At 35.2% G+C, this 14,443-nt stretch overlaps 2 protein-coding genes across 7 annotated transcripts; one reads left to right on the top strand and one right to left on the bottom strand.

Moving 5' to 3' along the window:
* The first annotated feature begins 11 nt into the window (after positions 1–11).
* On the top strand, positions 12–6,463 carry LOC110702214 (phosphatidylinositol/phosphatidylcholine transfer protein SFH8-like). Of its 2 annotated transcripts, XM_021879910.1 has the most exons (15): positions 12–243; positions 389–484; positions 1,475–1,772; positions 2,074–2,173; positions 2,320–2,586; positions 2,704–2,781; positions 2,897–2,998; positions 3,097–3,146; positions 3,254–3,353; positions 3,456–3,527; positions 3,640–3,753; positions 5,043–5,175; positions 5,416–5,810; positions 5,983–6,057; positions 6,169–6,463. In XM_021879910.1, the coding sequence occupies exons 2-15, from the start codon at positions 430–432 to the stop codon at positions 6,187–6,189; spliced, it is 1,860 nt and encodes a 619-aa protein (XP_021735602.1). In that variant the 5' UTR covers positions 12–243; positions 389–429; the 3' UTR covers positions 6,190–6,463. The 2 variants fall into 2 exon arrangements, with proteins under 2 accessions (XP_021735602.1, XP_021735603.1); XM_021879911.1 differs by lacking the exons at positions 12–243; positions 389–484 and adding an exon at positions 648–786.
* Positions 6,464–7,390: 927 nt separating this feature from the next.
* Positions 7,391–14,095, bottom strand: LOC110702215 (inositol-pentakisphosphate 2-kinase-like). 5 transcript variants are annotated; one of them, XM_021879913.1, is made up of 10 exons: positions 13,746–14,095; positions 13,333–13,435; positions 12,431–12,634; positions 11,518–11,665; positions 10,841–10,881; positions 10,598–10,708; positions 9,821–10,420; positions 9,278–9,414; positions 8,240–8,458; positions 7,391–7,787 (listed from the first exon to the last, which is right to left on the bottom strand). In XM_021879913.1, exons 2-9 carry the CDS (start codon positions 13,432–13,434, stop codon positions 8,428–8,430), a joined length of 1,374 nt encoding a protein of 457 aa, XP_021735605.1. In that variant the 5' UTR covers position 13,435; positions 13,746–14,095; the 3' UTR covers positions 7,391–7,787; positions 8,240–8,427. The 5 variants fall into 5 exon arrangements, with proteins under 5 accessions (XP_021735605.1, XP_021735606.1, XP_021735607.1 ...); XM_021879914.1 differs by having other exon boundaries at positions 13,833–14,094; XM_021879915.1 differs by having other exon boundaries at positions 13,887–14,094.
* Between the last annotated feature and the right edge of the window lie 348 nt (positions 14,096–14,443).

Genomic DNA, 14,443 nt, shown 5'->3' with positions numbered 1-14,443 from the left:
ACCAAACTATAAACCGTGAAACTCTCTGCCACAAATTCATACCTCTTTTAAACCCTAACTTTTTTTTTTGCTATCATTTCAATTTTTCCTAACTAATTTTATTTAATTAGTATTTTGATTTTTTCAAATTTTTGAAATTTTCGGCCTAAAACAAAAATTAAAATTGGGGATTCTTTGAATTTTCTACAATCTACTAACTCCACTTTCTTTTTGCATTTCTTTTTCTCTCTTCTCTAATTCCAGGTATTTATCTTTTTTTTTTTTTTTTTTTTTTAATGAAATTATAATTATTATTCATTTACATATTATGTGAAATTGAATGTTGTAATATAATTTTGATGATTATTTTTTTTTTTTTTTTTTTTTTTTATTTTTTTTTTTTTTGAAGATTATCAATGGAGAAATCGAAAATTTGTTGAAGTTTAAAGAATGGAGTTAGGGAGGAATTCCAGCTTGTCTGGCCCACTTGACTTTGCTCGTCCTTGTAAGTTTCAATTATTCTTTTTTTTTTTTTTCTCAATCCCCAATTTTAGATTTTTTTGCCCTTTTGAGTAATTAATTATTATTATCATGCATAATTTAAATTCTAAATTATGTGTTTTTTGATTAATTTTTTTGATTAATTTTTTTTTTCCCTTGTAATTTTGCAATATTATGTAATGTGCTATTCAATGTTGTCTATGAGAGGATGTCTAGTTAGCTAAAAGTACAATTCGAGACTTGAGATCAAATTCCGTCTACATCATTTTTCTCGGGTGGTCTGAAATTATGGGATGTTAGGAAAAGGTTGTCATCTATACTTTACAGTATTGAGATGCATTTTTCATGTGTCTTGTAAATAGATAAGTATGTTACTGACCGGAGTAGCATTGTAGTTAGGTTATGTTTTCTGTTAAGAATCACCGTGTTAGTAATTTCTTATAGTATGAAAAGACTGTTAATTTCTCTGTTGATGGTCTCTCCATTCATGATCACAGATCACTTGTATCAAGCTCGGGTTTGGAGGTGTAATCATGTTTTATATGAGTATTAACATAGTTAGTATGCTGTAGGGGAGCACGAGTTAATAAGTATACTTGAAAGATATATGTCGTAGAATCGAGAGCTTACATTGATGCTTAAGTATAGCCTTGTAGCTATGAACTTTTATTTTCTTTATTCAAGTATTAGCATAAGTGGTACTTCGAATGCAGTAGAGGGAAAAGAGTTACTAAGGTTACTTGAAAGGTTTACACATGGTTGTGATACATAGAATTAAAAGCTTACATTGATACTTAAGGATATTAGCTTGTTCTAGACCATGTTTTCGGAACTTAATATATTAGCAGTTCCCTAATCTATATCCAACCTGTCCTTAGAGAAGAGCATTTTATCTGACAAGCCAATTGAAGTGATATTATAGCTTGTATTTTTTTTATTCAAAGATATGAAACATTGTAACAGAAGTTCACTAAGTGTTATATAATGTTTGCAGGTTTTGAAGGCTCGTCAAGTCGTGAAAGAAAAGAGCGGAAATCAGATGTTGAGATATCAGAAGATGACAAGAAGAAGAAGATGGGTGGTTTTAAAAAGAGAGCAATTAACGCATCCAGTAAAATAAGGCGTTCACTCAGCAAGAAAAAAGGCAAGAGGAAGGTTGAGGGCCTTCCTTCTGTTTCTATAAAGGATGTACGAGATGTTAAGGAAGTGCAGGCTGTGCAAGCATTTCGACAAGCATTGGCTTCGGATGAGTTACTACCTGCAAGACATGATAATTATTACGCCTTGCTGAGGTAATCTGTTCTTTAGTTGGTGATGATATCGATAGGCTATACCACGGTCTTCTATTATGGCTTTTCTGTTCCCTATAAAAGTTCTGTGCTGTGATCTAATGACTGCAGTTAAGTTGCTGTCTTCTTCTGTATTGTGAATGAATTGCTTAGACAAACTGCTTTTTGTTGACTAACTGCTGATGATTGCCTGAAAACTTTGGATATTTTGTTTAGCAGCTATTGTTTGGTGTCTATTTTATAAAATGGAATGTTTATATTCTTCTGAATGATATATTTGTTTCTTGAAAATTCATCCTTGCAGGTTTTTGAAGGCAAGAAAGTTTGACATTGAGAAGGCAAAGCAGATGTGGGTTGATATGCTCAAGTGGAGAAAAGAATTTGGTGCCGACACTATCCTTGAGGTCAGTGTTTAAATTATTGGCATTGATCTGAGTAGTTGCACAGCGACCCAAGCCTTCTGCTGCCTCAATAGTTTGGCAGCATGGATTACTCCTCTGTTATTTGTTCAATCCTTTAAAAAAATGACTTCTTGTTTGCTTTCTGTCAGGATTTTGAGTACCATGAGTTGGACGAGGTCTTAAAGTATTATCCCCAGGGATTTCATGGTGTGGACAAAGATGGGCGGCCTGTCTATCTTTACCTACTGGGAAAGGTTGATACAGAGAAGCTTATGCAAGTAACTACAATGGAACGATACCTCAAATATCATGCACAAGATTTTGAAAGGTGCTTTGCACTGAAATATCCAGCTTGTTCCATTGCTGCAAAAAGGCATATAGATTCAAATACGACTATTCTCGATGTTCAAGGCGTGGTATGTTGCCTATTTCACTTGTTATCTGTTCAATAATCAGTGGGCATAATGCACAGGTCTTTTGTCTTGAGAGGTGCATAAAAAGAGCAACAATTTATTTTCTTAACTTATCATCAGGGCTTAAAAAACCTAACAAAACCTGCTCGTGAACTGATAATGCGGCTACAAAAAATTGATAACGACAACTATCCTGAGGTATGTTGAGTAGCTACGAACTGTTTTGTTGAATTCAATGACAATGATTTTAATGTACCTGATTACCACCTACCTGTGTTGTTTCTTATGTTTGTTGCGTATGCCATTTCTGCAGACTCTTTACCGAATGTATATCATTAATGCTGGCAATGGCTTTAAATTGGCCTGGAATGTAATCAAGCCTTTTCTTGATCCTCATACGACATCCAAAATTCATGTAAAATATTAGAGTGCTTAAATATGCTTATCAACCAAGATCCATTAGTTAATCACCTTTTAGTTATATGAAAATTTTGATTTTCATATCCTTGTCAGGTCCTTGGCCCCAAATATCAGAGCAAACTGTTTGAGATCATCGACAAAAGGTAATCTCACTGGATACCCATGTTGGTTGTCATTTTGTATGGTCAACCTTCTACTGAATATTACCTATTTAGCTTTACTTATTGTTTAAATTGATTGCCTCATACAGCCAATTACCTGAATTTCTTGGCGGTACATGCAATTGTGCAGATCAAGGAGGTTGTGTAAGGTCTGACAAGGGACCATGGAAAGATCCTGAAATCTTAAAGGTCGTTAAAAATGAGCATTCACGTGCAAATTCTATGACTGTATTTTCAAATTGCCAAATTTTTAAGTTTTTGACTTGTTGAATTCTGATTGATTACCTGCAGTTGATTCAATCTGGCGAAGCCGAAGTAGCTATATCAAACAGTGAAGGCAGAGTTATTGCTTATAACAAGATGGTATGTTAAATTTCTCGAATAGAATCCTCTGTGGGTACATAAAAATTTGTTACAGTTTTGTTTGCATATTATTTGTTTGCCTTATGTTACTTATGTATTTTTGCTTGACCAGATTAAAAATCATGACACATCAACAGCAGAGTCTGGATCTGAAGTTGAAGAATTTTCTTCTTCTAGAGCACCTAGGGCTTCTTTGGAGTTAAAATTGATGCCAGTGGATGAAGAAGTAAGCCCTCATGTACCCAACATCTAATATACTTGACTTCCATTAAATTAAGTTAATATTTTGCACTAATGTTTTTATTGGAATTTTATATTCTTAGGCTCTTTCAACCTGGTTTTCTTAAAACTCGACCTTACCTCCTCCCATTACTATTTCCTCGTCAGTTTTGTCTAGGTAGAGGCTGTAGGCTGATTCTTAATACTGCACAAGATATATCTCTGAACATTAAGAGCTGCCTATTCATAAAGAGTGATATCTAAATTCTAAAGCTGCATAGCTAGTCATAGAGCTGGGCATGGCCCGGCCTGGCCCGCAGGTGGCACAGGCACGGTAGCGGCCCGACACGGCACGAGCCCGCTAGCGGCACGGCACGAGGAACGAGGGGGCCGTGGGCCGTGCCGTGAACAAAAAAATAAAAATTCAGCACAAACCCGGCACGAGCCCGCGGAAGGCACGAACTTTTGGCTCGTCAGCACGGCCCAGCACGACCTATAATAATAAAAATAATTAAAAAAAACTATAAATAATAAAAATATAAACAATAAAAAGAAATATTATAAAAATAAAAATAATAAAAAGAACCATAATAATATAAAGAACTATGAATAATATAAATAAAAATAATAGGGAAATTCTACATAGTAAGCTTGTTTTTTTCACTTTTCTACGCTGTGACCTAACATATATGACTTTCTACATTGTAACCCTAAAGTACAAAAAGTCACTATATTGTGACCTTGCCGTTAAAATTAATTAATTAATAATAAAAATAATGGGCTGGCCCGCGGCCTGGCACCGGCCCGCCAGGCACGTGGGCCGTACCGTGCCGTGGGCTAGGGGTGTGCCATTTAGTGACCCGGAACGGCGAGGCACGGCTGCGGAAGCCCGACACGACACGATGCCCAACTCTGCTGCCAGTCATAAGAAAATTCTGATTGTCTTGAACAGGCATTTGGTAGTATACTTTAAAAAATTTGGCCTAAACCAGAATAATTTAACCTTTGTTATTCCTCTTTTTTTTTTTTTTTCTGGGGGGGGGGGGAGGGGGGTGGAGTTGGGATTTTTCACTTGATAAAGTTTCATGTAATTTGAAGATAAGAGGGCAAAGGAGGAGATCCTGACAGGAAATGATATTTTGTAGGCTCAGATAAGCCAGAAATAGTGGGGAGGTTTTGGGAGGGTGGGGGTGGGGGGGGGGGGGTGGGGGGCGGCATTTTCACTTGATAAAGTTCTATGTATTTTGAAGATAGAGGGCATAGGAGGAGATCCTGACAGGAAATGATATTTTGCAGGCTCGGATAGCCAGAAATAGTGGCTCTACTGGTGGCTTTCCTGATAATGATGAACATGTTCCTGTAATTGTGAAGCATTTGGATTCAGAATCTGTAGGAGTTGTCTCCACTGATCAGTCTAACCAATCCACAGGTTAGCATACCAGTTCTAAAGTGTAAGAGTACTATTTCATCCAAAATGATTTATTTATGGTCGTATGTTTGTTATTGCGTACTAATAGTTGGGCTGCATTCTTTTCTTTAATTCTTTTTATGTTGTGTTTCCTTTTTTGCTTCTGGAAGAACTAGTTCAACTTGGACTAGATTTTATTGTTTGCTTGTGAGATAATTGTCTAATTTGATTTTTCAGCATGTTTAGTGTAATTTATTGCAGAGACAATAATTCAACAATCTGCAGACGTAGAGCAAAGTCATTTCCGAATTTTTGCTGCAGTTGTGGCCTTCTTTGTGACCTTATTTGCTTTCTTCCGATCAGCAACGCTGAAAATTTCTCGAGAAGTTCCCATGTTTATTTTGAATTTTGCCCGCAACCTTCATGATATCCTTGGACCAGATTTTAAAGAGAATTTGCAACAACCGTCAGTGAGTCCAGACATGACAGAGACAGAATTTCGCTTAGTTACACTCAGAAGGCTCAGTGATCTTGAAGAGAATGTAAAAACATTACAGACAAAGCCAATGCAAATGCCTTCTGAGAAAGAGGAGTTGCTAAATGCTGCAATATATCGTGTGGATGCTCTGGAAGCAGAATTGATTGCAACCAAAAAGGTAGCTCTCTTAATTGTAAATTTGTTACAATTATTAGTTTGTAATGAAATGTTTTTCTGATGTAAAATGAATAGAAAAAAACTCGAAGGGCAGCTCTTATTGTGTCCTGCTACAGGAAAATTAAATAAGTCTGAAGTGTTTGTGGTTTATTATATCATTGTTTGATGAACAGGCATTACATGAAGCTTTGATGAGGCAGGAAGATTTGCTTGCATACTTTGACGCACAAGAATCTGCTAGATTCCGGGTATATAGTCCTGAAAAACCTTGTTCCTTAAGCTATTGATGTGAATGCGGACTTTCCCTAGATGTTTGTTGCTTAAGTTTACATTGCTTACGTGTATTATTCAATCTGCAGGGGAGAAGGTTCTGCTGGTGAAGAAAGGGTTGCTGTTTACAGGGAGAAACTTGCCAAATATTCTTTGGGTCTCTTTCTCGGCGTTGTGTATTGGGGTAGAGTTTTTAATTAACAGAGGATCCTCCTGTATTTTCTGTACAGTATAGAGTTTCATATTTTTCTCCTGAGGTTAATATTAAAAGAAATGAGAGAAAAGTTAGTACTCGCATGTGTTTTCTAGTTTGTCTACTGTTGACATTTCTTGCGATTGCCCGTCTCAAGTGAAATTCATAGGTGCGGACGATATCTACTGATTTTTCTACAGCACCCCTAATGATATATATGATCATATGATGATTTTATCCCTACCCAAAGATATTTCCAATTTCAATCAAACAAAACTGAGCAAGGCGACTCGTTAATGTCCCTTAAAAGTTGGATTCGGAGGCGGGACTACAAATGCTAACACTGAAAATGACCTGATGCAATTTTGTTAAATTGGACCCTAAAATCATTTCTATAAGGAAAAATGTTTTCTAAATTATAAATTATTTAATGATAAAATTCAAGAATAGATTATGGGTACAAGTAAATTTCAAATATTGGGGCCTTTTTATAGTAGTTATACTTAGGAGGCCTATGCGATCAACCACCCTGTACATGCCTAGAATCACCCCTGGTTGGATTATTCACCATCACCACAATAAAATGCTAGCCAAGACCTTAAATTTAAAACCATAACTGAGTAGATTACTGACTGAATGTATATTTTTGACCACAAATAAGAAGACGATGATTGAGATATATTTCTGATTTATGCGTTCATAGAAACAAGAATCTGATACTTATCACTTCTGGTGGATTCCTGCAAGACAGAATATTGTGTTTACTTGCTATGAGCTGCTCTATGTTATGCTGGGAGATGTTTTCTTTAAAGCTTACATGTATTTTTATGTAATTTGTTCCTTGTGTCGTGTACAGTTATGAGAAATTGAGGACTTTAAGGGGCATGACTAATGGTGGAAAAGAATGATATAGGTCGAAATTTTACAGAACCTGTTTTTCATGTTAATGTTCCTTGTGCTTCGCAGAAGCTTAGCCTTAAATCCAGTGAAAGCAAGCAGTTCAGGCAGAGATAGTAGCAAGCTAGCAGCAAGTAAAGAAAATATGGCCTATAAAAGCGCAACACAAATGTAGACATAGAATTGACATTTCTCTATGATAACAGCATAAAGAACCAAGTAGAGTTGCAAATAATATATATGCACATTCTCTTTTGGTAACATTTGATGATTAGAATCAGATTTTTCCAGTTTACAGGGAAAAAAATTAACACTGGGTAGCAAAATAGCAACTAAAACTATGCAGCAAACTAGCACCCATACACATCATTTTAGTTTCTTCTCTTACCTTCTCATCTTTTTAGTGTTCCTTCAAAGCGCCAACACTGACTTATAGACGGAGCTCTGGAATTTCCTCAGCTTATTAACAATATATACAGGATCAGCTTCTCCGGTGAATATTAATGTATTTTTGGATGGGTTCAGGACTATAGAAATTTCCCCTTTTACAAGTGCGATTATTTTCATCACTTTCAGCCTGCACTTTAAGTAGTGAAGATCCACTGATACTATAGTTTTCTGCATCAAACCAAAACTAGTCAGATTAGCTAATACTATACCAAACAACCAGTGCACACAGCATAATGACGCTTAAATTTAAATCTCTGAACTTGAGAAAATAATACAAGTATTATGTAAAATTAGTTTTGATCTGTTAATGTAGCGTAAAACAATAACTTTAATCAGCAGAAAAATCTGTAAAATAACTCCATACAACGACAGAATATAACAAACAGATTCTGCTGCACACTATATCAAGTTAAATTAAAGCACATAATGCAAAAAGATTACTCCATAGGTGAAAAAGATCAAACCATAGACATAATTCTGAAAGAACTAGATACACAAATGGAGAATAAACAAGTTGGAAAGGAACAAAAACTAGATAACCCATTTATATATTCATGTTCACTACTCTTTTCTGATATTTTCACTCAGACGCAAGCAAGAATAAGTTTGTGGGATTCTACCTATAGAATTTATCTTGGCAATCACTCAGAGACCAGTTGTATCCAGTAATAATTCTGGTCATGACAATGCCAGACGCTATATGTCACTTATATGCATTTAAACACCAAATATGGAACCTGATGAGGCTATCCGTGGCATAGTGTTCCATCCCAGTGATGCTCGAGAGTTCATCATGAGCCGAGCAAAGCTACAATCGGTTATGAAATTTAACGTCCAAACTGCAAATAATGAAATTAGACATTACTCCAACAGAAGAATCACCATAGCAGCTAGTAATACGCCCACTTACATATATGAGTCAATTTTAGTTCTCTAATCAAACTATGACCAATAATTCATCAAAATTTAAGTTCCTCCGACCCTCATGGCAACAGATAATTCAATTTACAAGGGGCAACTCTCTGAATTCCATTTCACACTACAGTTCTTGCTCAAGCACTATGAATGAATTGGGAGGCACAGTCCTAGCACTACATATCAAGTAAAACCTCAGTGTAAGCGTGTAGCAATATCAAGCTAATGGATACAATAAGGTTAATAGAGAAAGCATAAGAAACAAAAACAATGAAATAATCGCAAACTTATAACTCCTGTTGCATGAATCATAAAATACTTGACAGTTACATTCCTTTATCTGGATCACTTAAATAACATCGGCCCCTGATCAATAAAATTGCACACTTAGGAAAGGCAGAAATTCATAGTTGAGATAATACTAAATGTTCAACTACCAAGAAAAGACATTAAGAATTACATGTTGACATATTGTACATACATACCAAAATCTTACAAATTACAGATGAAATTTAAACACGAGGACTCGAGGAGCATCAAATATTGTAATCTAAACTATAGACATTTGGACATGAGCAATCGAGCATGCCTAAGATAACAAATATTTTCTTAAAGAGTTAACTAGGTTACAGCAGCTTTATGGACAATTATGTCGATTTTAATGGAACTGTGCAATCCTCAACAATCAATACCAAGCAAAACCTTTTAAGAAGTGTTTTCAATCTCAATATCCAGTTTCATACCCCTCAATGGTTCCCCCATTTGCAGCACCACGCTCTACTTTGACCATCTGCTTGTAACTGTTGACTATCTTCTGATCCAACTCATAGTAGTATTCCATATTATTCAAGGGTTTCATATCAAGGTCGATAAAAAATGCCTGCAACAGTGCACGGAACATAAGATCATCAAAGAGTAAACGAATGAAATTAAAGGACCATGAGAAACTAGCGTAAATAAGCATATGTAAACCTAACACATTCTTGATACCATTAAATAACCAAATAGGCATCCGATTAACCAATTACAAACTACGGTATATGTCAAGCGCCATGTAGAAGGATCCTAGAACATAAAAAATTTACAAGATTCTGGTGAAATGGGGGGGAAAAGTCAATTAATTTATCAATATTATCATCCGTATTAAACACCTTCATTTAAACCTAGCTAACTGCTGAACCTTTCTCTGTTGAATACAGGTATACAATCATATGGTCTTTTTCTGTGATATCAACATTATACAACTGAAGCAAACAACTTTAAATTAGACCAGGATAGATCTTTACCTTGACATCAAACCTTTGCTTTGTTGAATCCAGGTATATTGTCCTATAGTGTGATTCTTGATCATCATCTTCCCTTGGACGGAAACTAATCATTAAACTACAGTCCTTGGCTGTTGCAGCTATCAAGTAGTCCCTTACAATCTTCAGACTTTCATCTACAGGGATTGAATGCAGAGAGCTATACTTTCCTAATTGCCTGTCTTCACCGGAATCTTTACATATCTTGCAAGGCTGGGAAACAATATCATAATAAGCATGAATTGCCCCTTCCACATCAAATTTGTCAAGCTTTTGGACTTCAAGTAGCCTGTCTAGTACACCGGATTTAAGTATTGCCTCTCCTACAAGATGCACAAAATTCCTTTTACGCAAACCATTTTCTCCATGCAAGAAAGATTTAAGATTATCTTCAAATGCCTCAACCTTAACAAAATCTGTCCCTTGGTCACCACCCCCCATGCCCCCATATATTAGGGAGCTATTTAGAAAAACCCGCAGATTATTCTGTGGATTTGCAAAGAGAGCCTTAAATGCTTTATGTATTCGCTCCCTTGATCCAGAGAATAAATCCAATGGGTCATAATCGCTCAATTGCTGTATCTGAAATATAAATAGAGCCATGTCTCACTATCAGGAATACCAAATGATCAGCATCAAAGTCATCTCAGGTAGAAAGTAATGGCATTTATCTATTGGCACATTGCATATGCAAAAATATCACTATTTGATTACATCTCCTTGAATAAAGATCATGCAAAAAGAAGTAATGAGGGTTACCTTTTGTTGTTGCAATTTAAGGACTTGGTGCATTTTAAAACGAGATACATTCTTCTTGATGGCATTTTCATCAGCTATAAAGCTCGAAGATGGAAGAAATCCCCACTTGGGCTACTCATGGGAGACAATAGAGTTCTTATTAGTAATAAGATCAGATTTTTACTAATTTGGGTTAGTTAATTGAGAATGAAATCTATTATATTAGTCATTAAAATGAGTACTGTCATATGAAATTTAAACCACCTTAATTTCCACGGACAGGCATGGTTTTCCTTTAGATGTGCCTACAAGAAAACCAAACAGAATGATCAAGAAGGTAATTTGAAGCAAGCAACGAGTAGTCACTTTTTTTTTATTAAAAAAAATAAATAAAAAGCAAAGAAAAAAACAAAACACAAACATATTAAGCACAATGTCTGCTCTATGACAAGAACAAACTTACAAAGACAAAAGTCAGTGAAATAAAATCAAAGTTTTCAAACTATTCCGAATTGGAAGAAGCAATCAGAAGGATTTATAGCATCCAAAACCCTAGCAAGCTATAACACACTGTATTCATAATCAAATACCATATCTAAATCTCAAATTTATTTGACAAATTACTTGGATAAAATAATGTTATGATAAGTTGATAACATATAAACTCATGTTTTCTGAAAGTGATAACATAATTCGTCATATCCTTTGCTCTATCAAACAAGTAGCAACATGATATAGACTAAGGCTACATATATCATTGCATTCATCAATATAACACCAGACAGGAATACGATTGTATCTAAAGTGAAACTCAGGTATGCACTACTTTTCTACTTTTCTGACCTTGCTACATAAGGGAAACTCAGGTCGGTGTAAATATAAAAAAGAAATGGAGAAGCGAAAAAATAAAGAAATTTATATTGTTTCCTAGTGCTACTTACCTTGGGGGAATACTGAATGATCTGACATTAGCAGCACAGAATCAGCACCGCAATCCACATTGGCAGCACTAACTCTCCAACCAGGGCGCTGGGAGAGAACATTTCTTTCAACCAATTCCAGAAATTCCCTTGATACAAGAATCTTTACCTGCAAGCTTGCAAAAACCAAGATTTCGTCAGCGCTTCTACTTCTACAATTTCCCGAGTCTTAAAATGAGCGGATCACAATAATGTCCAAAGAGTAATACTAGTTGTACAAATTTGATGCACATTTCTTTAAGGTTTCCGCAAAACCTTAACATCAAGATATTTTTCATGGCTGGTTAAGTGTTGTAGTGAAGGATGATGGTGGATCAAAAGCATGATAATGATATAGAGAAAATTATATTATCACATCCTCTACAGTTGATTTGAATATGTAATTAAAAAGAAAATGGGGAAAGAAAAAATGGCCTCAACTCCTCAAGTTTAAGCAGTCTTTGCAAGACCAACTTAAGCCAGTTTAATTTTTTTTTTAAAAAAAAAAAAGAAAAAAGAAAAAAAAAAGTACTAGTATTTTGAACTTCTTTATCCCTCACAGGTGGTTGTCATTAGACTCATCACTCATTTTCCTTCTTCGTTTTATTCTTCAATATGCTTCAAAACAGACGCTAGTTTAACTCTAAGATAAGCATTAAGCACAGTCTCATGTAGACTTTAGAGTCTAAACACACAACCACAGAATTTCCATGCATAACAAATCGACATAATATTCTTCATGACAACATTAGGGATGGCCTTTATTATAGCAATTTCACCAACTTAAGTTTTTGACCCAACAAACAGGGCATAGACAAACTGAAATTACACATGCACCAAATACACACATGCACAAAATACACTAGCAATAGACAATAGTCATAAGTCAACATACCCCAGGATCAACAAACTCTGATCCTAACAGTGGGATCATCACACATTGCACATACATCTGCTCAGCGACCTCTTTGTTTGGGGATGTAACAATAGCTTCAACATCTTTCCATAAGCTGCATTCATGCTCAGACAAAACCGAGCGTTCAGTCTCTTTTATTGACCCATTCCTAGGGACCTTTGGCACCCGTATTATTTTTCCACTCTGCATAAGGGTGGAAAACTGATCAGCAACCAGAAGTAATTCACATACAATCCAACAAGCATGCAATTTATCATTAGCATTAATGCCCACCAGAAACAGCCAACAGCCATCCAATGACCTGTTTTGTTCACATTAATTCCACTTACGGACAAAGTGAATTCAATCACGGAATTAACGATTAATAAGTTTAGATAAGAAAATTTCAGGAAATATAAGTTCAAATAGTTAAGTTTGGGGAAAAAAGGACTGCCAAAGTTCAATTTACAACCCATACAAGTTCTAATAAGTCCAGTCAAGGTCAGATAAATTCAAATGCATAAAAATCAAGTGAATTGAACACACTCTTAAGTCTCTAAGCCTTATGGAGTATGGACTCGACATCAAGATTTTTGTTCTTTTCAATTCTGTAAGTCATTAAATATAGCCTATTGAAGTTAGGCAAAAGAGATTAACTTTAAAACTAATACAATTCCAATTTAAGCAGTATAACTACATTGAATTGAAGAGAATAAAAGTACAGAATTTAACAAAACTATCAGAAGAAAACAGTAAAAGTGAAATTCAGTTCAGATGAAGCTCAATTGGAAAGTGAATCAGATATAAAGATAAAAAGCCATTAAAATAACATGCAATACATTAAAAGTGCAGGAATCAAAAAGTTAAAAATAAAAAATAAAAAATAGATAAATAAAACATACAAAGGTAGGAGATGATCCAGAGTATGCAAGAACTAAATTAATTGCTCCTTCCCCTCTGTAACACCAATCACCTGCATCTTTTTTCTCCAAAACTACCTTCATTCTGCAATTTAAATAATCAAAACTGAATTTCAAATTACAAATTCACAAAAACTAAATTCAAGTTATATAAAATTTCAGAAATGGGAATCAACATTTGGTCCAAAATTCCTTTAAGTAGAGTACCCTTTTAGAAATTTTATTGGATTAAACTAAAATAAAATAGAGAGAAAAAAAATTAATCAAAAAAAATATTCCTGTAGTATTAATTAATACGCAAATGAAGAAAAAGTATATGTGAACTGGAAATTGAGATTCTGTCTTAGCAAATAATAATACAGTAGAACATGAGGTGTGATTCTCAAGAAATTCACCATCTTTTGCAGTATATAAATGCTGGGATTAAGAATTAAGATGAAAGTGCAAAAAAAAACAAATAAATAATTATCATCTGAATATACATTTCAATTAAAAGTCAAAGTTGAAAGGGACTAAAAAGTTGAATGAATGACTACAATATTGACTGTTTAAGGTGGTTGAAGATCTGAGTATGGCAAATGGGTGTCTGTAATTTGAAGTAATTCGCCGGAAAAAATGGAATTTCGACCGAGAAATGGGTTATTCCGGTGATTGGATTTGGATCTTCAGATTTTTTTTTCCCTTGATTACTTTTCTGATGGAATTGTTTTTGTTTGATGTTGGTAATTTGTGGGGTATTTGATCTGCTATTCTGCCTAACCTCACCCACGGCCCACCCCTTTAGCCTCGTGGAGGGCTCCTACGGACAGTTGGTGCAAGAATTTTGTGGGCTGGCCGACATCATCAGAAGTCAGTAATGGCCGGACTAGGCCTGAGTCCGACCACGGGGCAGCCCGGACTTTGCCCAAAAAAATTGGCCCATTTAGCAATCGTGTCCAAACCCGTTATTTCAAGTTAAACATAACAGGATTTTCAAGCCGAGTCAAAATTTTAACTAAACTAGGGTGGCTACATAGCTAGCAATATTCAAAAAGCTCTTTCGGATTGGCCTTACATCACAACTTTAATTGTTAGTAATATTAATGAGGGAAAA

This window comes from Chenopodium quinoa, unplaced genomic scaffold (genome assembly GCF_001683475.1).
Source record: "Chenopodium quinoa cultivar QQ74 unplaced genomic scaffold, ASM168347v1, whole genome shotgun sequence".
NCBI lineage: Eukaryota > Viridiplantae > Streptophyta > Magnoliopsida > Caryophyllales > Amaranthaceae > Chenopodium > Chenopodium quinoa.
This window is presented reverse-complemented; position numbering and strand designations above follow the sequence as displayed.

What these genes read in the sequence shown, in the direction of transcription:
- LOC110702215 (XM_021879913.1), bottom strand. Translation starts at nt 13,434, where the DNA reads ATGAAGGTAGTTTTGGAGAAAAAAGATGCAGGTGATTGGTGTTACAGA. An exon ending in CTGGATCATCTCCTACCTTT is followed by an intron (nt 12,635 to 13,332) that starts GTATGTTTTATT and finishes ACCCTTATGCAG; the next exon opens with AGTGGAAAAATAATACGGGT. An exon ending in GCCTGTCCGTGGAAATTAAG is followed by an intron (nt 10,709 to 10,840) that starts GTGGTTTAAATT and finishes TCCCATGAGTAG; the next exon opens with CCCAAGTGGGGATTTCTTCC.
- LOC110702214 (XM_021879910.1), top strand. Translation starts at nt 430, where the DNA reads ATGGAGTTAGGGAGGAATTCCAGCTTGTCTGGCCCACTTGACTTTGCT. An exon ending in GTGCCGACACTATCCTTGAG is followed by an intron (nt 2,174 to 2,319) that starts GTCAGTGTTTAA and finishes GCTTTCTGTCAG; the next exon opens with GATTTTGAGTACCATGAGTT. An exon ending in AAGAATCTGCTAGATTCCGG is followed by an intron (nt 6,058 to 6,168) that starts GTATATAGTCCT and finishes TTCAATCTGCAG; the next exon opens with GGGAGAAGGTTCTGCTGGTG.